The sequence below is a fragment of the Pristiophorus japonicus genome, chromosome 1 (assembly GCF_044704955.1).
Source record: "Pristiophorus japonicus isolate sPriJap1 chromosome 1, sPriJap1.hap1, whole genome shotgun sequence".
Classification (NCBI taxonomy): domain Eukaryota; kingdom Metazoa; phylum Chordata; class Chondrichthyes; family Pristiophoridae; genus Pristiophorus; species Pristiophorus japonicus.
This window is the reverse complement of record NC_091977.1, coordinates 322,149,754-322,174,965: the sequence shown is the minus strand read 5'-3', so window position 1 is coordinate 322,174,965 and position 25,212 is coordinate 322,149,754. Positions and strand designations below refer to the sequence as shown.

At 45.3% G+C, this 25,212-nt stretch overlaps 1 protein-coding gene and 1 pseudogene across 2 annotated transcripts in view; both read left to right on the top strand.

The window, feature by feature from the left end:
* tbc1d31 (TBC1 domain family, member 31) overlaps positions 1-24,550 on the top strand; it is a 92,676-nt gene extending 68,126 nt beyond the window's left edge. For both annotated transcript variants that reach the window (XM_070888719.1, XM_070888713.1), the window contains 4 exons: positions 9,840-10,034; positions 18,654-18,810; positions 19,945-20,070; positions 24,193-24,550. In XM_070888719.1, coding sequence (XP_070744820.1) covers positions 9,840-10,034; positions 18,654-18,810; positions 19,945-20,070; positions 24,193-24,332 — 618 coding nt within the window. In that variant the 3' untranslated portion in view covers positions 24,333-24,550. The remainder of the gene's footprint in view (positions 1-9,839; positions 10,035-18,653; positions 18,811-19,944; positions 20,071-24,192) is intronic.
* On the top strand, positions 7,255-7,924 carry LOC139261361 (zinc finger CCHC domain-containing protein 17-like; annotated as a pseudogene).
* Positions 24,551-25,212: the final 662 nt, after the last annotated feature.

Genomic DNA, 25,212 nt, shown 5'->3' with positions numbered 1-25,212 from the left:
TGATATCCATGCCATGTCATTAGAGGAACGGACCTCCTGTTCAACAGTTATAAAGCGATTTGAACATCTCTTTCAGCCAGGTGTGGGCACTTTCAAAGGGGCCAAAGTCAAAATCTACATCACATAGGATGCTAGACCGGTCCATCACAAGGCCAGAGCTGTACCCTATGTGATGAGGGAAAAGATTGAACACGAACTAGACAGGCTTCTGCGGGAAGGCATTATATCACCTGTGGAATTTAGCGACTGGGCAAGTCCCATCGTCCCAGTCATGAAGCCTGATGGATCCATACGAATCTGTGGGGACTAACAGAGTCTCCCTACAGGACCAGTACCCGCTGCCCAGAGCGGAGGACTGCCACATTGGCTGGAGGTAAACTTTTCTCAAAATTGACCCCTCATCTGCGTATATGACGCAAGAATTGACCGAGGAATCCAAGCTACTCACCACCATCAACACACATCGAGGCCTTTTCATGTACAATCGATGCCCATTCGGCATCAGGTCGGCAGCTGCCATATTCCAGCGCAACATGGAGAGTTTGCTCAAGTCCATCCCGGGGACGGTTGTATTTCAAGACAACATACTTATCACGGGCAGGGACACCGACTCCCATCTCTGTAATTTGGAGGAAGTACTAAAGCGGTTGGATCGGGTAGGCCTACGAGTCAAGAAATCCAAGTGCCTGTTTCTCGCACCTGAGGTTGAATTTTTGGGCAGAAGGATTGCTGCTGATGGAATCCGCCCAACAGAGTCCAAAACAGAAGCAATTCGCCTGGCACCCAGGCCTCGGAATGTCTCAGAACTGCGCGCCTTTTTCAGGCTACTCAATTACTTTGGGAACTTTATGCAGAACTTAAGCACGCTGCTGGAGCCTCTCCACGTGCTACTCAAGAAGGGGTGCGATTGGTTTTGGGGGGACGCCCAGGAACGCGCCTTCAATAAGGCACGCAACCTTCTGTGTTCCAACAGTGTTTTGACTTTCTTTGACCCAGGTAAAAAGCTAGTTCTCACATGCGATGCGTCAGCGTATGGGGTCGGGTGCGTTTTGCAACATGTCAATAGTGCGGGCAAATTACAACCCATAGCTTATGCCTCCAGGTCATTTTCGCGGGCAGAGCCCGGGTACGGAATGGTAGAGAAGGAGGCACTCGCATGCGTGTACGGTGCCAAAAAATGCACCAATACCTTTTCGGGGCCAAGTTCACGTTAGAAACAGACCACAAGCCCCTCACGTCCCTCCTATCCGAGAGCAAGGCAATAAACGCCAACGCCTCAGTGCGAATTCAACGGTGGGCACTCATGCTGGCGTCCTACGACTATACCATAAGGCACAGACAACTGTGCCGACGCGCTCAGCAGGCTACCCCTGGCGACCATGGAAGGGTCTGACGAACAGGACTGTGAGATAGTCATGGCAATCAATGCCTTTGAGTCCACAGGTTCGCCCATGACGGCTCGCCAAATCAGAGCCTGGACAGCCAGCGACCCTACGTTATCCTTAGTAAAAAGATGTGTCCTAACCGGTGACTGGGCAGGGGCTCGTGATGCCTACCCCGAGGAATTAAAATCCTTTCACAGGCGCATGCATGAGCTATCACTACAAGCAGACTGCCTGATGTGGGACAGCCGAGTAGTCATGCCTCTGCGAGGTAGAGAGGCATTTGTCCGGGAGCTCCATCGCGAGCACCTGGGGATCGTTCTCATGAAGGCCATAGCCAGATCCCACGTCTGGTGGCCTGGTATTGACGCGGACTTGGAGCTCTGCGTCCGAAGGTGCACCATTTGTGCCCAACTCAGCAATGCCCCCAGGGAGGCTCCACTGAGCCCCTGGCCTACCAAACCATGGTCGCGGGTGCACGTCGACTATGCGGGCCCATTCATGGGCAAAATGTTCCTCGTCGTTGTAGATGCATTTTCAAAGTGGATCGAATGCACCATTTTAAACTCGAGCACAACCTCCACCACTGTGGAGAGCCTCGCAACCATGTTTGCAACGCACGGAATCCCTGACATATTAGTCAGTGACTGGTCCGTGCTTCACCAGCGCAGAATTCCAAGATTTTATAATTGACCACGGCATAAATCACGTCAAGACGGCACCGTTCAAGCCGGCCTCCAACAGCCAGGCAGAGAGAGCAGTGCAAATCATTAAACAAGGCATGCTTAAAATCCAAGGTCCCACACTGCAGGGTTGCCTGTCGCGACTGCTGTTGGCATACAGATCTCGTCCGCACTCACTGACTGGGATCCCCCTCGCGCAACTGTTGATGAAAAGGACTTTAAAAACAAGGCTCTCATTAATCCTCCCAGACATGCACGAAATTGTTGAGGCAAAGCGCCGTAAGCTGACTGACTACCATGACAGAAATTCGAGGGGGAGATGGAATGAGAAAGGGGACAAAGTGTTTGTACTAAACTATGGCAGGGGTCCCAAATGGCTTGCAGGGACAGTAACGGGCAAGGAAGGAAACAGGCTACTGGTAGTACAAATGGACAATGGCAAAACCTGCCGGAGGCATGTAGACCAAGTCAAAAGCAGATTTACCAACAGCACTGCGGAATCAGAGGCAGACTACAATGTGGAACCCGCACCACACCTGGTGGACAGACAGAGGGAACAACCTGAGGAAAGGGCAATCCCAACAGACAGCCCAGGTGAGTCAACAACAATCACACCAATCGAAACAGACAGCCCAGGCGAGATACCAGCAACCACACCCAAAGAAAAACAGACACCAAGGCAAACAACTGAACCACAACTCAGACGCTCCACGCAAGAGCGTAGACCACCTGAGAGACTGAACTTATAAAGACAATAAGACCTTTGGGGAGGGTGATGTCATGTATCTTTTATTATATATAACTGTATCCCAACATGCTATACATGACTGTAATAAGATATGACCTGTAACCACCAGCATACCTTGCCACCGGGGGTGCACTTGCAAGAGACAGGTATATAAGGACAGGTCTCAGGCATGTGCAGCATTCCAAAGCTGTGAAATAAAAGGTGCAGGTCCAGAGTGACCTTGACTTCACTACATGCCTCGTGTGAATCTGTACTGAGGGGACAGGACTTTACAATAACATTCACAATTAGTAGGAGCTTCAAGCAACATTTTTCTTCAAAGTATACTCCTGGTAAATGTTTTGAAGATCTTTTGTACTATCTACAGGTTCTTTTTTAAAAAAAAACATAGCATAAGAAATAGGAGCTAGAGTATGCCATTTGGCCCTTCAAGCCTGCTCCGCCATTCAACAAGATCATGGCTGATCTTCCACCTCAACACCACCTTCCCGTACTAGCTCCATATCCCGTAATTCCCCAAAATCTATTGACCTCTGTCTTGAATATACTCACGACTGAGCAGCCACAACTCAGGAGCAGAGAATTCCAAAGATTCACAACTCTTTGAGCGAAGAAATTTCTCCTCATCTCAGTCCTAAATGGCCGACTCCTTACTCTGAGACTGTGACCCCGTGTTGTAGATTCCCCAGTCAAGGGAAACATTTTCTCAGCATTAACCCTGTCAAGCCCCTTAAAATTTTATATGTTTCAATTAGATCACCTCTCATTCTTCTAAACTCTAGGGAATATAGTCTACTCAATCTCTCCTCATGGGGCAATCCCCTCATCCCAGGAACCAGTCTAATGAATTTTCGTTGCACTCCCTCTAAGGCAAGTATGTCTTTCCTTAGATAAACCAGAACTGTACACTGTACTCCAGTTATGGCCTCACCAATGCCCTGTATAATTGTAGTAAGACTTTTTGGGGCTGATAAGGCCCGTTACTGCCATTTTGTGTGGCACCTTATTGAATCCTTTTTGAAAATCCAAATACGCTATATCCACTGGTTCCCCTTAATCCATCCTACCAGTTACATCTTCAAAAAACTCTTAACAGGTTTGTCAAACATGATTTCCCTTTCATAAAACCATGTTGACTCTGCCTAATCATATTGCAATTTTCTAAGTGCCCTGTTACCACATCCCTAATAATAGATTCTAATATTTTGCCTACTATTGATGTCAATCCAACTGGCCGTTCCTCGTTTTTTCTCTTCCTCCTTTCTTAAATAGTGGAGTTATGTTTGCTATCTTCCAATCCTTGGGGACTGTTCTAGAATCTAGGGAATTCTGTAAGATTAATACCAGTGCATCCACTATCTCTGCAACTACCTCTTTTAAAACCCTAGGATGCAGGTTGTCCGGTCCAGGGGATTTGTTGCCATTTAGTCCCATTAATTTCTCCAGTACTATGGGTTCAATTTTCCTCAGTGATCCTGAGACTGTGGCCCCTTGTTCTAGACTTCCCAGCCAGGGGAAACAACCTCCCCACATCCAGTCTATCCAACCCAGTCAGAATTTTAAACATTTCAGTGAGATCCTCTCTCATTCTTCTAAACTCTAGTGAATACAGGCCTAGTCGACCCAATCTCTCCTCATTCAACAGTCCTGCCATCCCTGAAATCAGTCTAGTGAACCTTCACTGCACTCTCTCTATGGCAAGTATATCCTTTCATGGGTAAGGGAACCAAAACTGCACACACTACTCCAGGTGCGGTCTCACCAAGGCCCTATATAACTGTAGTAAGACAACCTTGCTCCTGTACTTAAATCCTCTTGCAATGAAGGCCAACATACCATTTGCCTTCCTAACTGCTTGCTGCACCTGCATGTTTGCTTTCAATGACTGGTGTACAAGGACACCCAGGTCCTTCTGTACATCAACACTTGTCAAGCCATCATTATTTAAATAATACTTTGTCCTTGTGTTTTTCCCACCAAAGTGGATAACTTCACATTTATCCACGTTATACTGCATCTGCCATGTGTTTGCCCACTCACTCAACCTATCTAAATCGCCTTGCAACCTCTCTGCATCCTCTTCACAACTCATAATCCCACCTAGTTTTGTGTCACCAGCAAATTTGGAAATATTATATTTGGTTCCTTCATCTAAATCCTTTATTTATATATATTGTGAATAGCTGCGGCCCAAGCACTGATCCCTGTGGTACCCCACTAGTCACTGTCTGCCACTCTCTGTTTCCTGTCAGTTAACCAAATTTCAATCCATGCCAGTACATTACCCCCAATCCTATGTGCTTTAATTTTGCACACAAACCTCTTATGTGGGACTTTATCAAAGGCCTTCTGAAAATCCAAATACACTACATCCACTGGTTCTCCCTTATCTATTCTATCAGTTATATTCTCAAAAAAACTCCAGTATGTTTGTCAAACATAGCAGCGGGGGAGCAGACCTGGAGGCCACTCAGCCAGGCTAGGGGTGGGGGAGCAGACCAGGAGGCCACTCAGCCAGGCTAGGGGTGGGGGAGCAGACCAGGAGGCCACTCGGCCAGGCTAGGGGTGGGGGAGCAGACCTGGATGCCACTCAGCCAGGCTAGGGGCGGGGGAGCAGACCAGGAGGCCACTCAGCCAGGCTAGGGGTGGGGGAGCAGACCAGGAGGCCACTCAGCCAGGCTAGGGGTGGGGGAGCAGACCTGGATGCCACTCAGCCAGGCTAGGGGTGGGGGAGCAGACCAGGAGGCCACTCGGCCAGGCTAGGGGCGGGGGAGCAGACCTGGATGCCACTCAGCCAGGCTAGGGGTGGGGGAGCAGACCAGGAGGCCACTCGGCCAGGCTAGGGGTGGGGGAGCGGACCTGGATGCCACTCAGCCAGGCTAGGGGTGGGGGAGCAGACCAGGAGGCCACTCGGCCAGGCTAGGGGCGGGGGAGCAGACCTGGATGCCACTCAGCCAGGCTAGGGGTGGGGGAGCAGACCTGGATGCCACTCAGCCAGGCTAGGGGTGGGGGAGCAGACCAGGAGGCCACTCGGCCAGGCTAGGGGCGGGGGAGCAGACCTGGATGCCACTCAGCCAGGCTAGGGGTGGGGGAGCAGACCAGGAGGCCACTCGGCCAGGCTAGGGGTGGGGGAGCAGACCTGGATGCCACTCAGCCAGGCTAGGGGCGGGGGAGCAGACCTGGATGCCACTCAGCCAGGCTAGGGGTGGGGGAGCAGACCAGGAGGCCACTCGGCCAGGCTAGGGGTGGGGGAGCAGACCTGGATGCCACTCAGCCAGGCTAGGGGTGGGGGAGTAGACCAGGAGGCCACTCGGCCAGGCTAGGGGCGGGGGAGTAGACCAGGAGGCCACTCGGCCAGCACTGGGGCGGGCGAGGGAGCAGATCGGCATGCCCTTCAGCCAGGACTAGGGGCGGGGGAACGGGACCAGCAAGACACTCGGGGCTAGGAACGGGCGCGGGAGCGGACCGGCAAGCCCTTCGGCCTGGAATGGGACGGGAATCGGCATCGGGGGTTGGGGGGAGGGATCTTTAATAATTGGAGGTAAGTTGCTGCAATGTATTTTAATGCATTTTTAAATTGCTGCAGTGTATTTTAATGCATTTTTAAGTTGCTGCAGTGTATTTTAATGTGTTGCGAGCTGGCTGTATGTTTCACTTTGCAACCTCAGCCCGCATTGTGTCCCTGGTTACCGTGGCAACCTGATCTTTTTGGCGTAGATCAAGGCTCCACCCCAAAACTAAAGGACAGATTAGGCCACGCCAAAATGAAGAAATCAAACGGAGAAACTTAGAACATTTTTTTTTGAAGTAATTGGTGTGTAACTCTTCAAGTACGCCAAAAAAAAGCTTCGGAGAAAATTGAGACTTATGTCTTTACTTATATAGGTTGAACCTCTCTTATCCTGGACTCCCTTATCAGGCACCACCCCTCGTCCGGAACCATTCCTGGTGGTGCATGCGCAGAAGGCAGCCGGTCAAAATCCTACTCACCAATATAATCTTTCTCGATCGGCTGCCTCCTCCTTGTCACCCTGCTAGAACTCCTGCAGCCACAGTCCGAGGGCTGGCTGCTCCTCCCCACAGGGCTACCTCTGGGGGGTTGGGCCGAATCTTTGGGGCCCACTGATTCTTCGGGGCCCGCCAGCCTGCCAACTATTCTGGGCACGCTGACTCCTCTCAGCCCCCTGCATACTGACTGGCTGACTGACTGACAGTCGTTACAGCCAATCGGCGCACACACACACTGACCACAGCAGCACCCCAGCCCAGCAACAGCGTTTAAAGGCGCAGTCCACCCAAACATGACCTCCCTCTATCCGGCAAAATCCCTCATGTGGAACAGGCCAGGTCCCGAGGGTGCCGAATAAGGGAGATTCAACCTTTTACAATTTCTTTAAGTTCCTCATTCTCTCTAGACCCTTGGTTTCCCACTATTTCCGGAATGTTTTTTGTGTCTTCTACTGTGAAGACAGATACAAAGTATTTGTTTAATGTCTCTGCCATTTCTTTATTGCCCATTATTGTTATTATTGCCGAGATTGTTGATGTTGGAGAAAAAGTTTGGGTTAAAGTAATTGGAAAAGAGATGAAGGATGGCAAAGTCAAGCTTTCTCTTTCAATGAAGGCTGTCAATCAAGGGTCTGGGATGGATCTCGATCCAAATAATGTTGCTCTTGACCAGGATGAGCGAAGGAAACGCAAGTTTAGAGACTTTACGGGGCAGAAGATAACACTCGAAGCTGTCCTAAACACAGTCTGCAAAAAATGTGGATGTAAAGGACATTTTGCGAAAGACTGCTTCATGCAGCCTGGAGGCGTTAAATATAGTCTAGTTCCTGATGATGAGGTGGAACCAGCTGACTGCTCCAGCCAATCTGAATTTCAACCTCCAAAGAAGAAAAAGAAGGAAAAAGAAAAGAAGAAACGGAAGAAGAGTAAAGAAAAGGTATCTTCCTCCGAGTCCCATTCGTCTGAGATGTCAGACGCAAACAGTGAGCAGGACCTTGCAGATACCAAAAGGCACAACAAGCATTCAGAAAAGACTGAACGATTACACAAAAAGAAAAAACATAAAAAAACACAAGCATAAGGAATCCAGAAAGAGAGATTAAGGAAGAGTATGGTGTAGAGTACGGCGTATAAAACATGTTTTTTGTGCTCCAGGCTGTTGTTGTATGAAACTTAACTCCAGGAGGCTGAAATGTGATTTTTTTTTTCAGAATTGACTGTTTATGTATTGTAGTTACCCATAGGCTTAACTAAATTTGAAATACTTTGAATGTATTGTTCTGTTGTAGCCTTATAGTGGCAGTACTTTATTATTTTGTTACAAAATGAAATAGTTCATATACCTTGCAGGTTTAAATGCAGATTAGCAGCTCAACAAGTGGCTGAGCGACATTAATGTAGGTGTATGCCTCGGTTGTCACACAAACCTCACACAGTAAGCATAGGGAATATAGATCTATGGACGACATGCCCACATAAAGACAAAAACAGTAAAAAATCAAATCATTCAGTGTACTAGGAGAAGATGAATCCACATCATAGTAAGCCCACAACTACTTCAAAAGATGCATTAGGGAAGGTCCAGGGGAAAGTAACATTGATGATTCTGTGGCTTAAAACTCTTACAGCTTAAGAATAAACAAGTTGTGGGAGTACAGGACACCACTATCTATATATAATCTGTTGCTGGGCCTGTTGAATGGAGTGGCCTTTTATTATTTCATGTCACTAAAGACCCATGAAGGTTACAGTCATGAGAAAATTGAGGTTTATTTCACAATTCATAATAAACCATTACTGGTACAGTATTACGACATGTATTTTAAGACGGTAATTTTTCATGTAGAATTATTACGCAAGGGGATGCTCCAAATTATGTGGGGAGTTGGGTACAGAGCAGTTTGTGAAGTTTAGGTTGCAGCAAATAATTCAAATATCACTCCTTTCTGTTTTCATGTATGTGAAACAGGCATTATTAGGATAAAGGGTTGGCCATTTAGGACTGAGATGAGGGGAAACTTCTTCACTGAGTTGTTAACCTGTGGAATTTCTTGCCGCAGAGAGTTGTTGATGCCAGTTCATCAATATAAAATTCTATCATATTATGATCACTCTCCACTAAAGGCCCCTTTACTACATTAACCCTTTCTCATTGCACAATACAGGTACTAGATCTAAAATAGCCTGTTCCCTAGTTGTTTCCTCAACATACTGATCTGGAAAACTATCTTGTATACACTCCATGAACTCGTTCTCCACACTATTACTGCAAATTTGGTTTGCCCGGTCTATATGTAGATTAAAGTCCCCCATGATTACTGTATTACCTTTGTTACATGCGCCTCTAATTTACTGATTTATACTTGCATTACAACTACTGTTTGGGGTCCTATAAACAACTCCCACCAATGTTTTCTGCCCCTTGCTGTTTCTTAGCTCCACCCAAACTGATTCTACTTCTTGATTTTCCGAGCTGAGATCCTTTCTCGCTAGTCTTTATCCCATCCTTTATTATCAGGGCTACCCCTCCTCCTTTTACATTTGCCTATCTCTTCTAAAAGTTAAGTATCCTGGAATATTTAGTTCCCAACCTTGGTCACTTTGCAACCACGTCTCCATAATAATGACTATTAGATTAAACCTATTAATTTCTATCCACGCAATTAATTTATCTATTTTGTTGCGATAGCTTCGTGCACATAGTGCCTTTAGCTTTGACTTTTTTCTATTTTCCCTGATGTCATGTTAGTCACTGATGCCCTATTACCTGTGTCACTCTCTTTGTCCCTTCCTGACCCACTCTGATTATTTTTGCCCAAAACACTAGAGCCTTGACATTTCCCTTGCTGCTTTAAAATTTACTTTTTCCTGAATCCTCCCACTCCTTCATTAGTTTAAAGCCTTGTTCACTGCCCTAGTTATTCGATTTGCAAGGATACTGGTTCCAGCCTGGTTTAAGTGAAATTAGAGAATTTATACTGTTTTTTATTAATGAAAATTTGTTATATATCTGGCCAGAATGTTGAAGAGGGGCTAGCTGAAACTGATCAGCTGTTTGCCAACATGGACTGGCAAGCACAGATGCTGCACAAGCAAAGTGTGTACAATTTGGATCGGGAAAAATGCCAAGCAGAGTTGGCACGCCTTGCAAGTGAGAATAGAGAAAGGGAAGCCAAGCTGTTGCATGCGATGAAAGAAGTTGAAGGCAAGCAGGTGAGTAATATCGAGTGTGAAAGTGGAACAAATTATGAAATGGACTTTCTATTCATGTGCTTTAAGCATAAATATGCTTTTCTCCACACTCCCCATATTAATTGAGAATGAGAAAGAAGTTCCATTGGAAGGCAACACAAGCATGTTTAATTATTTGATGTCTAGTAATGTTTCAGAATACTAGATTATATTGAGGTAAGGCAAGTGAGGAAGAGTTTATGCTGTCTGGATAAGTACATGCTGGGTATTTATATTGCAGATAGAGCTACTGTATTTAGCCAGTGATTATTTTAGTACAGCTATTTGCCTTTTTGTCAAGTTTCCAACTACAACAAGACAAACTTGTATTTATATAGAGCCTTTAATATAATAAAACATCCCAAAGTACTTCACAGTATGTTATCAAGCAAAATTTGATACTGAGCCACAAAGTGAATATTAAGACAGACGGCCAAAAGCCAAAAGGGAATAAGGGGTTATGGGGAGCGGGCAGGGTAGTGGACCTGAGTCCATGATCGGATTAGCCATGAACATAGTAAATGGCAAAGCAGGCTTGAGGGACCATATGGTCTACTCTGCTCCTATTTCATATGTTCTTATGTTGGTCAAAGAGGTAGGTTTTAAGGAGCATCTTAAGGAGGAAGGAGAGATGGGGAGGTTTAGGGATGGAATTCCAGACCTTGGGGCCTAGATAGCTGAAGGCAAGGCCGTCATTGGTGGAGCAATTAAAATTGGGGATGCGCAAGAGGCCAGAATTGAAGGAGTGCAGATATCTGAGTTGTAGAGCTGGAGGAGGTTACAAAGATAAAGAGGGCTGTGGACAGATTTGAAAACAAGGATGAGAATTTTAAAATCGAGGCGTTGCTTAACCGGGAGCCTATGTAGATCAGCGACCACGGGTGATGGGTGAACGGGACTTGGTGTGAGTTAGAATACAGGCAGCAGAGTTTCAGATGAGCTTAAGTTTATAGAGGGTGGAAGAAGGGAGGCCATCCAGGGGTGTGTTGAAATAGTCAAGTCACATCATGATACAGATGTGTGAAGATTATAAAGCTACAATGAACCCAAATGATAACCATGCTCGGATTTCTGCATATTCATGCAACTCACTCGCAGGTTTTGACATTAGTAACAGGCCCCAGCTCAAAAAATTGAACGTTCCTGGGCTAATGTGTTCAAGTACATACCTCAATTTTATTGGGTATTTAAATTCTTTCTGTGATAACAATTGAGAAATGTCCAGTTCTGGAATCCTTTGATTGTATGCCACTTTATAGAATCACTCAATTTCACAGCACTGAAGGAGGCCATTCGGCCCATTGTGCCTGTATTGGCTCATTGAAAGAGCTATTGAATTATTCCTACTCCTCTGCTCTTTCCCCATAGCCTTGCAGTTTCTCCAAGTATTTGTCCAAGTCCCTTTTGAAAGTTGCTATTGAATCTATAAGAACATAAGAAATAGGAGCTGGAGTATGCCATTTGTCCCTTCGAGCCTGCTCTGCCATTCAACAAGATCATGTCTGATCTTCTACCTAAACTCCACCTTCCCGCACTATCCCCATATCCCTTAATTCCCAAAAATCTATCGACCGCTGTCTTGAATATACTCAATGACTGAGCATCCACAGCTCTCTGGGGTAGAGAATTCCAAAGACTCACAACCCTTTGAGTGAAGAAACTTCTCATCTCAGTCCTAAATGACTGACCCCTTATTCTGAGACTGTGACCTCATGTTGTAGATTCCCCAGCTAGGGAAAACATTTTCTCAGCATTAACTGTGTGACGCCCCTAAAGATTGTATATATTTCAAATAGATCACCTCTTATTCTTCTAAACTCTAAGGAATTTAGTCTACTCAAGCTCTCCTCATAGGGCAATCCCCTCATCCCAGGAACCAGTCTAGCGAACTTTCATTGACTCCCTCTAAAGTAAATGTGTCTTTCCTTCGGTGAAGAGACCAGAACTGTACATAGTACTCCAGGTGTGGCTTCACCAATGCCCTGTATAATTGTAGTAAGACTTCTTGGGGCCGAAATTTACCTCTGCCTGAACCCCTTCTGCTCCTGAAGTGTTTTTTCCACCATGTCGGATGAGGTAGCCTGTTTCGGTAAATTCAGCTCTTTGTCGTCTTTTTTGAAGCGGACCGGAAGTTGGTCATAATGGGGGCAGAAGTGGAGGTGGCATGGAATCTCCACCGCTTTCAGTCAGCAGTGGAGCAGAGCGTGTGCATCATCACGCTCGCTCCTTCACTTGAAGGGGAGGGCCTTCGGCATTTTGAAACTTAGGTCCACTGGGCTACTGGGGAGGGTTTCGGCCTCGGCAGTTGGCCGACAAAAAAAAACAGGGCGGCTGCGGCAGTGCGCCCCCCTCCCCCGAAGGGCCGCCGCGCTGCCATGGCGCACCGACAGAAAAAGCTGTCGGGGGCACCGCGCAGTGGATTAAAGATTTTGCTGGAGGGTGTGGGAGATCGGCGGTGTGCCCTTTGATGACGCACTTGGGACGGTCGACAGCAGCGGGGCGGTAGTGGGGACCGCCAAAAAAATCCCTGTGCTAAATTTCGCTGGCGGCGACCATTGAACCGCGGTCACTCGACTCTGCCACTTTCTGGCGGTAAGAGGCCTTTTTGAGGAGCTAAATTTTGGTCCCCTTTACTCTTATACTCCATTCCCTTTGTAACAAAGGCTAACATACCGTTTGCTTTCTTAATTGCTTGCTGTACCTGCATGTTAACTTTATACGATTCATGAACAAGGACACCCAGGTCCCTCTGAATGCATTTCCCAGTCTCTCACCATTCAAAAAATACTCTTTTTTTTGTTTTTCCTACGAAAGTGGATAACTTCACACTTCCCACATTGTATTCCATTTGCCATGTTCTTTGTCACTCTGTCAACCTGTCTATGGGCTCAATTTTCCCCAGTGATTTGCGCCGTTTTTTTGGCGCAGGCCACTTTTTTTTGGCCTAAGTTTTAAAAAAAAAAACAGTTTCCCCGATCAATTTTCACCATCGTAACTCAATTAGTTATGATTTTTTTAGGTAAGTTTTTTTTTCAGCCAAAGGGGGCATAACCTGCCACCTGTGCGAATTCTGGCCATTTAGGCAAGTTTGGCCAGTTCAGAGTTACTCCAGTTCTTCTTAGGCCTCTGTAGAAAAACCTTCTGGAGAGTTAAGGAAATTGACGCAGGTAAGTGCAGCAGATGCCCGGATAGCAGGAGAGGTAAGAGAGAGGGGGGATACCTTTTGGGTATAGTTGAGTGCAGGGACCGGGAGGGAGGAGGCTATTCGGCCTGAGATAGGTGCAGGGGAGCGGCCTGGGATAGGGGCGGGGGAGCGGACCGGCAGGCCACTCAGCCAGGGCTAGGGCCGGGGGAGCAGACCAGCAAGCCCAGGGCTAGGGGCGGGGGAGGGGACTGGCAAGCCACTCGCCCAGGACTAGGGGCCGGGGGAGCGGACCGGGAGGCCACTCAGTCAGGACTAGGGGCGGGGGAGCGGACCAGCAAGCCACTCGGCCAAGGCTAGGGGCAGGGATCGGGGGGGGGGGAGGCGAAGACTTTAATAATTTAATGGAGGTAAGTTGCTGCAATGTGCTTGTGCAGGTTTCAAGCTGAGCTGTCAGTATCATTTTCCAGCCTCAGCCCGCATTGTGTCCCTGGTTACCGTGGCAACCCGATTTTTTTTTTGGCAGATCAAGGCTCCACCCCCAAAACTAAAGGACAGGTTAGCCTGCACCAAAATGAAGAAATCAAACGGGGCAACTTAGAACATTTTTTTTTGGCGTACTTGGGCCTCCGAAAAACGGGCGTAACTCTTCAAGTACGCCAAAAAAAAAGCTTTGGGGAAAATTGAGCCCATATATCTCTCTGAAGCCTCTTTGCGTCCTCCTCACAGCTTACTTTCCCACCTAACTTTTTATCATCGGCAAACTTGGATACGTTATACTCAATCCCTTCATCTAACTCATTAATATAGATTGTAAATAGCTGAGATCCAAGCACTGATCCTCCTGCTAGTTACAGCCTGCCGACCCGAAAAAGTTATGTTTATTCCTATCTACTTCCACCACCCTTTCAGGCAATGCATTCCAGATCATAATAACTCCAAGGCCTTGACATCATTCCTTGACATCAGCCCAGAATTAGCCACAATGCTCCAGCTGAGGACTGACTGATTATTTGTACATGTACTTTTAACTTGCTTACCATCTCAAGATCAGTATTTAGAGGAGAGATGTTAAAATCACTAATCAAATGCCCAGGTTGGGAGATTACCTTTATGCAAGCATTTGTTCAGTCATGTTATCCCAGTGGTGTAATTAGCAATCTCTCACTAACAAATGGGTTGCATTGTCATTGTTTTTAACTACAGACTGGTGGGGCAAGTGATTCTGAAATATTCCTTCAGGAAATCATTAACAGTTCAGTGCCGATTTTGTGTTCAAAGAAGTAAGCCTAATTTAACCCTCTGATTGGCTATCATCAAGTAACCAAACATATCAGTAAATTGGCATGTTGACTTTAAATCGTTACCATGGGAATTGTTAATCCTATAATTTAAGTGCTTTGCGAAGTCCTGAGTATGTGAAAGATACTATATAAATGCAAGTTCTTTCTTCTAACTTTTCATTTTTGCTTTGCATAGAAACATAGAAAATAGGTGCAGGAGTAGGCCATTCAGCCCTTGGCGCCTGCACCACCATTTAATATGATCATGGCTGATCATTTTTGCAACTTCAGTACCCCTTTCCTGCTTTCTCTCCATACCCCTTGATCCCTTTAGCCGTAAGGGCCACATCTAACTCCCTTTTGAATATATCTAACGAACTGGCCTCAACAACTTTCTGTGGTAGAAAATTCCACAGGTTCACAATTCTCTGAGTGAAGAAGTTTCTCCTCATCTCGGTCCTAAATGGCTTACCCCTTACCCTTAGACTGTGACCCCTGGTTCTGGATGTCCCCAACGTCGGGAACATTCTTCCTGCATCTAACCTGTCCAGTCCCGTCAGAATTTTATATGTTTCTATGAGATACCTTCTCATTCTTCTAAATTCCAGTGAATATAAGCCTAGTCGATCCAATCTTTCTTCATATGTCAGTCCTGCCATCCTGGGAATCAGTTTGGTGAACCTTCGCTGCATTCCCTCAATAGCAAGAATGTCCTTCCTCAGATTAGGAGACCAAAACTGTACACAATATTCAAGGTGTGGCCTCACCAAGGCCCTGTACAACTGCAGTAAGACCTCCCTGCTCCTGTACTCAAATCCTCTCGCTATGAAGGCCAACATGCCATTTGCCTTCTTCACCGCCTGCTGGACCTGCATGCCAACTTTCAATGACTGATGTACCATGACACCCAAGTCTCGTTGCACCTCCCCTTTTCTTAATCTGTCACCATTCAGATAATATTCTGCCGCCTTGTTTTTGCCACCAAAGTGGATAACCTCACATTTATCCACATTATACTGCATCTGCCATGCATTTGCCCACTCACCTAACCTGTCCAAGTCACTCTGCAGCCTCTTAGCATCCTCCTCACAGCTCACACTGCCACCCAGCTTAGTGTCATCTGCAAACTTGGAAATATTACATTCAATTCCTTCATCTAAATCATTAATGTATATTGTATATAGCTGGGGTCCCAGCACTGAGCCTTGCGGTACCCCACTAGTCACTGCCTGCCATTCTGAAAAGGACCCGTTTATTCCTACTCTTTGCTTCCTGTCTGCCAACCAGTTCTCTATCCATGTCAATACATTACCCCCAATACCATGTGCTTTAATTTTGCACACTAATCTCTTGTGTGGGACTTGTCAAAAGTCTTTTGAAAGTCCAAATACACCACATCCACTGGTTTTCCCTTGTCCACTCTACTAATTACATCCTCAAAAAATTCTTGAAGATTTGTCAAGCATGAGTTCCCTTTTATAAATCCATGCTGACTTGGACCGATCCTGTCACTGCTTTCCAAATGCGCTGCTATTACATCTTTAATAATTGCTTCCAACATTTTCCCCACTACCGATGTCAGGCTAACCAGTCCATAATTCCCTGTTTTCTCTTCCTCCTTTTTTAAAAAGTGGGGTTACATTAGCTATCCTCCAACCCATAGGAACTGATCCAGAGTCGATAGACTGTTGGAAAATGATCACCAATGCATCCACTATTTCTAGGGCCACTTCCTTAAGTACTCTGGGATGTAGACTATCAGGCCCTGGGGATTTATCAACCTTCAATCCCATCAATTTCCCTAACACAATTTCCTGACTAATAAGGATTTCCTTCAGTTCCTCCTCGCCTCGGTTCCCTAGCATTTCCGGAAGGTTATTTGTGTCTTCCTTCGTGAAGCCAGAACCAAAGTATTTGTTCAATTGATCTGCCATTTCTTTGTTCCCCATTATAAATTCACCTGATTCTGACTGCAAGGGACCTACATTTGTCTTCACTAATCTTTTTCTCTTCACATATCTATAGAAGCTTTTGCAATCAGTTTTTATGTTCCCTGCAAGCTTACCCTCATACGCTATTTTCCTCCTTATTATTAAACCCTTTGTCCTCCTCTGCTGAATTCTAAGTTTCTCCCAGTCCTCAGGTTTGCTGCTTTTTCTGGCCAATTTATATGCCTCTTCCTTGGATTTAACACCATCCCTAATTTCCCTTGTTGGCCACGGTTGAGCCACCTTCCCCGTTTTATTTTTACGCCAGACAGGGCTGTACAATTGTTGAAATTCATCCATGGATCTTTAAATATCTGCCATTGCCTATCCACCGTCAACCCTTTTAAGTATCATTCGCCAGTGTATTCTAGCCAATTCACGTCTCTGAATTAACTGTGTCACTCTCCATCTTGATGAAGAATTCTACCATTTATGATCACTCTTCCCCAAGGGGCCTCGCACAACAAGATTGCTAATTAATCCTCTCTCGTTACACAACACCCAGTCTAAGATGGCCAGCTCTCTAGTTGGTTCCTCGACGCATTGGTCTAGAAAACCATCCCTTATACACTCCAGGAAATCCTCCTATACCGTATTGCTACCAGTTTGGTTAGCTCAATCAATATGCAGATTAAAATCACCCATAATAACTGCTGTAACTTTATTGCACGCATCCGTAATTTCCTGTTTGATGCCATCCCCAACCTCACTACTACTGTTTGTTGGTCTGTACACAACTCCCACTAGCGGGAGGCAGCAGTCTGGAGCAGCGGGAGATTATTGATCGAGGCCTATAAAAGGCCAGGAGTTCGGGCAGTCGGGAGCAGCGGGAGGTCGAGGATCGAGGCCTATAAAAGGCCAGGAGTTCGGGCAGTCCGAGCAGCAGGAGGTCGAGGATCGAGGCCTATAAAAGGCCAGGAGTTTGGGCAGTCGGGGGAGCAGCGGGAGGTCGAGATTCGAGGCCTATAAAAGGCTAGGAGTTCGGGCAATCAGAAGCAGCGGGAGGTCGAGGATCGAGGCATATAAAAGGCCAGGAGTTCGGGCAGTCGGAGCAGCAGTTCGAGAGCAGCTAGCTGGTGCAGGGACAAGAGTAAACAAAGAAGTAATAAGAAATCAAAGTGTGACGTCACAACCAAGCGGGTAAGTGATTGGTTGGTGGATTGGTGAATATTTAATCTTTTTCGTTTTCTTTTTCTTATCAGTAGGTAACCTTTGGCATTTTTGCCAAATTAAGTTAATTTAAGGGTTAAGTCATGGCAGGAGAATCGAGACCCGTGTCATGCTCCTCCTGTGCAATGTGGGAAGTCAAGGACGTTGCCAGTGTCCTTGACTACTATGTGTGCAGGAAGTGTGTCCACTGCATCTCCTGACAGACCGCATTGCGGCACTGGAGCTGCGCATGGACTCACTCTGGAGCACAGCATTTCGTGTAGAGCGTGTTTAGTGAGTTGGTTACACAGGCAGATAGGGAATGGGTGACCATCAGGCAGAGCAGTGGAAGGAAGGTAGTACATGGGTCCCCTGCGGTCATCTCCCTCCAAAACAGATACACCGTTTTGGGTACTGTTGGGGGAGATGACTCATCGGGGAAGGCAGCAGCAGCCAAGTTCATGGCACCATGGGTGGCTCTGCTGCACAGGAGGGCAGGAAAAAGAGTGGGAGAGCTATAGTGGTAGGGGATTCTATTGTAAGGGGAATAGGTAGGTGCTTTTGCGGCCGCAATCGAGACTCCAGGATGGTATGTTGCCTCCCTGGTGCAAGGCTCAAGGATGTCTCGGAGCGGCTGCAGGGCATTCTGGAGGGGGAGGGTGAACAGCCAGTTGTCGTGGTGCATATAGGTACCAACAATATAGGTAAAAAAACGGGATAAGGTCCTACAAGCTGAATTTAGGGAGCTAGGAGTTAAATTTACGTTTTAACACTGAGTATTGCCGTCATATACAAACCTATATTCTAGAAAAATGTGTTCACAAATTAGTCAACTTAATGGAACATGCTTAGTCAACTTAATGCAATATAAGCAAGTTGGCTTCTAAAACAATGTAAGTAGCTAATGGCTGTGAATTGTGAAGGTGGAGTGGCATTGCAGGGAAGCAATTGCAAATTATTGGGGTGGGGTGGTGGCAGGGGGTTCAATTTAATTTCAGTGTAACTCTAAAGCCTGTTTCATTTTGTTTTCCTTGTATAGTGGAATGAGGTTGTCGAAAGGCATGTTCAGTTAGAAGCAAACCAACAAGAGAGAGCTGCTGCCGCCGATGCTCACAGTCGCCAGTTGTTGCCAGATGAAATGAGCCGAGCAGTGGAACTTGGTGGACACCCACACAAAAATCGACACCATTCTTTTGGTGAACGCCCAAACCGTTTTTCAATGTTATTAGAAACATATGATAGCAAAATACTGGAAATGCACAGCTGGTTGATTGGCACTTGAACAAGGAAGGTTAACACTTCAGGTGTAAGCCTTCAGTAGAACTAGAATAAAGCCCCTTTTATAGGACCGATAAGTTAGGCCCATGTTGGTGGTTGGGGGGGGTATGGAAAACAACGGGCAGACGTCAGAAATTCAAATTGACTACTTTGACAAAAGTGTCAGCAAACACTTTAAAAAGCTGGAAAGAAGTGTAAACTATTGCACACTATTCAATGTCATCTCAAATTGGTTGAGTTTTTGGGTATTTAATATTCACATCTTTGAAAAACAACAGCAAGTTGGGTTGTCAGACAATGCTCCAAAAATGGGAAAGGAAATCAGCAGAATGTGAATTGTGCGCACTGGGAGAATCCAGCAGGAAAATGGGGAAGATTTGATTTTTGTAGCATATTTAGGCAAAAAAAATTTCAGCTGGAAAATTATTATTTTTGACAAAGAAGCTGTCAAAACATTCTGTTCACAGAGATATGCTGGAGTTTTTTACTCTTTATGTACCACATTGTAAATTTCTGAGCTTAGCTGGACTCTTGAGCGACTGAGAGAAAGGCAGCGATGCCATTTAAAGACAGGGTACTTTCTATCAATAGAGGGGAAGTCCTGTCATTGAATCATACAGTACAGAAGGAGACCATCGTGACTGTTCTCTTGCACTTCTGAATAGCCAGTTAGTGGCTAAAATAAGAATAGTCATGGTGGGACAGCGACAAGGAATGGAAGAATGTATTGGAATTAAATTACTTACAGAAATGAAGAGAAACAAGAACTTTTCTGTGTTTTCCGACACTGTACACCAATGTTACCTGTGGTCATGCAATGCTCTGCATCTCTCGCTTAGCCAGCTCATCGGCTTTTAAATATGAAAAACCGCACATGCGGGTTATTTTGAATGGGCTGTGCACTCAAAGAAAAGATTAATGGGAACAGTGCTCTACACCGTTAATTACTGAGCAACATTCTTGTTCCCCTAACCCTAACCCTAAAATCGTATGATTTTAAATTGAACTCTGTTGCAGTGGTATGTGAGTTTGTCTTTCTTATTCCTTCCTAGAGAGGCTTTGTGACACGAGAACTAAATGTTCAACGAACCAAAGAAGGGATCTCTTACAAAGCAGTGGAGTCCAAAAGCCTGGCAGACTGTGTTTGAATGATGTGTCCTTGGACTCTTCTGTTCAGTGTAAGCGTGTGTTAGAAAGTTAGTGGCAACCTAATTAGAGCTATGAATATTTTTTTCCCCAAATCAGCGAACTTTCACATTTTTTGTGTAAATAAGTTTTAACCTATTTCTTTTCCGAAATGTTCCACACTTAAGTTGCAAGTGGTTTAAAATTTCATCACACACGTGCTTTCTAAAGACCGGTGTATCTTGAAGCATCATTTCAGGGTTCTTGCACAATCCTCATTCTTGCTGCTCCTTCAACTTGAAGTGAGCATCAGTGTACAATACAAGTCTTCTCCAATAGACGTTCATGCCTAAAGTCAGAGTACAAAAGAAACAGACTTGTGTAGTTTGACTTTGGGCAAATGCTTGACATGTTCCTACTTGCGAATATGCTGAAGGTTTATGTGAAAGACTATGTAGATAGCATCCGAGGGGCATCACTGTGCAGCAAAAACAGAAGAATGTGTGATCACATCCTAACTAAATTGCAGAAGCGCACAAATGTACACTGGTAACGGATTGTTAATTACAGGGAAAATTGGGCATGTTTTTATTTGTTACCGGGTATTCCACCCTATAAAATTGACAGCGGAGGCAGAGAAGAGTAATTTGCAAATACAAGATCAGAAATCCAGCATTCCAACCCTCTAGAATGTACAAATCCCACGAGTTAGTCTCCTCACTATGGGGCCAAGTTTCGGCCTGAGTTGCTCCTGTTTTTTTGGAGCAACTGGTTTAGAATGGAGTATCTTAGAAATTGCAATTCTCCGCATTTAGTTTGCTCCAGTTCTAGTCAGTTAGAACAGTTTCAGTTTGGAACAGATTTTTTTTTCAAAAGGGGGCGTGTCCGGCCACTTACGCCCATTTTGAAAGTTTAGGCAGTAAAAACATACTCCAAACTAACTTAGAATGGAGTAAGTGTAGATTTTTGTACGCTCAGAAAAACCTTGTCTACACTTAGAAAATCAGGTGTAGGGAATGGGGTGGGGGGTTTAAAGGGAAGTTTACAAACATTTAACACTTCAGTTTTACAAATAAAGAGCCATCATCAATAATAAATGATAAATACATCAATAAATCAACCAATAAATCAATCAAAAAAAATTTATAAAAAATAAAAAAATGTAAAAAATCAATAAATAAAACATTTTCTACTTACCGACTGCAGCACCGGGAGTCCTCCAACAGCGTGCTGGGATGGGGCCCCCCGCAGTATGTCACTATCTCTCTGTCTGTCTGTGTGTGTGTGTCTCTCACTCTCTGTCTATCAGTGTCTGTGTTTCTGACAGCGAGGGGGGGAGGAGGGAGAGGGAGAGGGAGAGGGAGAGGGGGAGGGGGGAGGAAGGGAGAAGGGAGAAGGGAGGAGGCAGGAAGGGAGAAGAAGGCTGAACGGGCCGGGCCCAAGACTTCGGGCTGGATTTACAGATAGGTGGCGTCGGGTCGGGGGAGTCGCGGAGGTCCCGGGGGGGGGGGGGGGGGGAGAGCGTTGGTCGGGTCGGCGGTGGGGGGGGGGGGAGCGCGGGAGTCAAGTTGGGTCCAGTCGGGAGGGAGCTGGACGTGGGAGGTGAGCCTTATTCACACAGCCCCAGTGAGGCCATTCAGCCAGGCTAGGGGCTGCGTGCTTCGGGCCCCTCCCACAGTTTTGGGCGCCTGGAGCTACTGCACATGCACGCCCACTGTTTTCAGCGCAGGGACCTGGCTCCGCCCCCCACAGCTCATGCTGCGCTGCGCCACGCCCAGCTCCAGAGGACCTGCAGGGAGCCGGAGAATAGATGAGGTTTTTTTAGGCGCAATGTGTGGCGCGAAAAAAGGGCGTCCAGGGAACGGCGCAGCCCGAAACTTGGGCCCTATATTCATAATCAACAAACCCATATATATGGGCTGGATTTTCTGCTTTAGTGCCATCACTCTATGATTTTCCACCTATTTAAAACAAATAGACAGAATATCATCGGCAACCGCAGAAGCTGAACCCCTCGGCCTTTAACCAGATCACTTTGGAATCAGCGGTTGAGATTTATTTTTGTGCTGCGTGTTTTTCTGTGGTTTGGCCATTTTTTTGTCCGTTTTTATGAAAAATCATTCTGGTTTGTTCAATGTGCAGGAATTGAATCAAGCCAGTCATTGCCTACGCATGACTACAAGGTTATTTCATTCATTCACAAGTCCCAACGCTAGCTTGATCATTGGATATATGTTGATTTATTTTGATAATCATCTGTACCTGTTCTCGAAGAATTGTATATATCTCATTTTTATTGTCGTGGTTATGGTACTGGGCCAGCGAGCCAGAGGTCTTGAGTTCAAATCCGACCATGTCAAATTATGAAATTGAATTCAATAAATCTAGTCATTTTATAGGCTAGTGCCAGGAAACGTGGCCATAAAAACTTCTGGCTTATTGTAAATATTCAAACCTTTCAGGGCAACTGGAGATGGGCAATAAAGTAACCTAAATGTGTTACTCACATGCTGAGAATAAATTGACAAAGCATGGACACTCCAGTATCATCAAAAATCATTTGCTATTTGCTGAACTCCTGTATTTTGAGTTGCTATTATGTACTAAACTGAAAGCCACCCGATTGGGAAAACAGCCTCCTTTACTTGAGCACCAACCTAAGGCAGGTGTCACTCTCTTTCAATACATTTCACCAGTTCTTTTCTTTTGCATGTTGCAGTTATCCCCCTTTGACTGCAGGTAGAGTCCATAAACACTAAATATTACCCTCTTCTCCCTTACAAATGCATTCTTTTATCAAATAAGATTTTATACATCACATTTTGTTTATCTTCAGCTCTGAACTTAGGAAAATATATTGTTAAATTTACTAATATCCATACTATCTTGCATCCTAGCATAAAGAAAGAAAGACTTACATTTACACAAAGCCTTTCACTACCTCAGGACATCATAAAGTGCTTTGCAGACAATGATGTACTTTTGAAGTGCAGTCACTCTTGTGTAGAAACAAGGGCATTTCTGCTCTTCCCATATCTAATAGGAGCAATTAACCTGTGCTGCTTTTAAGAACATAAGAAATAGGAGCAGGAGTAGGCCATTCGGCACATTGTGCTTGCACTGCCATTCAGTAAGATCATGGCTGATCTTCTACCTCAACTGCACTTTCCTACACTATCCCGATATCCCTGGATTCCCTTAATATCCAAAAATCTATAGATCTATGTCTCGAATATACTCAACGACTAGACATCCACAGCCCTCTGGGGTAAAGAATTCCAAAGATTCACAACCCTTTGAGTGAAGACATTTCTTATCTAAGTCCTAAATAACCGACAACTGTGACCCCTAGTTCTAGACTCCACAGCCAGGGGAAACATCCTCCCAGCATCTACCCTGTTAATCCCCTTAAGAATTTTATATGTTTCAATGAGATCTCTCATTCTTCTAAACTCTAGTGAATATAGGCCTAGTCTACTCAATCCCTCCTCATAGGACAATCCCAGGAATTAGTCTGCTGAACCTTCGTTGCAGTCCCTCTAAGGCAAGCATATCCTTCCCTCGATAAGGAGACCAAAACTGTGCACAGTACTCGAGGTGTGGTCTCGCCAAGGCTCTGTGTAATTGTAGTAAGACTTTACTCTTGTACTCCAATCCTTTTGTAATAAAGGCTAACATACCATTTGCTTTCCTAATTGTTTGCTGTACCTGCATGTTAACTTTCTGTGATTTGTGTACATCATCATCATCATCATCATCATCATAGGCAGTCCTTCGAAATCGAGGAAGACTTGCTTCCACTCTAAAAGTGAGTTCTTAGGTGACTGAACAATACGGGAATTACACCCAAGGACACTCAGGTCTCTCTGAATACCAAGATTTGAAGATAATGACCCAAAGGGTAGTAGTTCTTTTGCTTGGGACAAGGGGACATTATGTAGTTCGCAGCTGTAAGCGCCCTCTAAGAATTGGAGTTTTTTTTTTTACTGCCTCTTTTTTTTCTTGTCCCTCAATCCCCAGAATATTTATTAAATGTAGTAGAATGCTTGTAATCGCGTCTGTTTTCAGTATTTTACATTTTATGAAGGTTCTTCCGCTATTTGGCTGCAAAAAAAAGACATGACCCTTTTTAGATATTGACCCTTCTGCTCTATTATTTTGTTTAATTACTGCAGTGTCTTTAGACAGAGGAAGAACTGATCTCGACAGCAAGGAGCGTGAATTAATGACTGGAGTACGAGAGCTAAGACAAAAGCTTGCAACACAGGCTCGTCGGAGATATTCAACCATCTCCCTCACAGATTGGACGACGTAGAATACTAGTATTGTTTAATAACTATTAAGTTAAAATACAATCTATATATTAGTACTTCTCTTTCATGATCCTTTATATTGATTACGCTTCTGTTTTGCTCACAATAATATGAAATTAAGCTTTAATTTTGTAGTGCTGTATAGACTAGTTAAGATGTGCATATATCATATTGTGCAATTATTTTTAAAGCTGCTATTGTACAGAGACAATAAACCCACAGGGCATTTTTAAGGTAGTTAAAGTTTGCTCATTTTAAAAGATGCTGTATTTTAATTCCTCTGTAATTAAAGCTTTAATCCTTTCATCCCATTGTAGGGGATTGCAATGAGGTGTGCACAGCTGTTGCATTTCAGGGCTCAGATGTCTGACTTATCCCATGGACTTTGGAGATTTAGGACAGTAGAGAAGGATGAGGCTCAGACCTCAGGACATTACTTGTCAGCTGAGGGGTGGCTTCAAAGTTGGAATACGCAGGGCCGAGGTAATTTTGAAGAGAGGTTAAATAAAGCAAACAGACACGGCACACAGTTTATAGGTTTGTCCCCTTCATAAGAAAACTGACTGTCACTCCTCCACTATGTAATTGACTTTTAATCCCATTAAACTTCAAAATTTGACTTGCTGCCCAGCTCTATTCAACAGACTAGACAGGTACCAGCACTTAATGCAGTGGAGGTGGCTGCAGCTTGCTATAGTGGATAATAGAATGGCCGCATTGCACTATGGTTAAAGGGTGCCTCTGTCTCCTTCTCCTGCCGTAGCACACAGTTACTGCTTTGCACAATCCCAAAACACCTTCCTCCACTGTAACACCCTCAGACCGCCATTCTCTCATTCTCTTTCTCCCCCTGCCCCCGCCCATTTCTTACTTCCCCTCCAC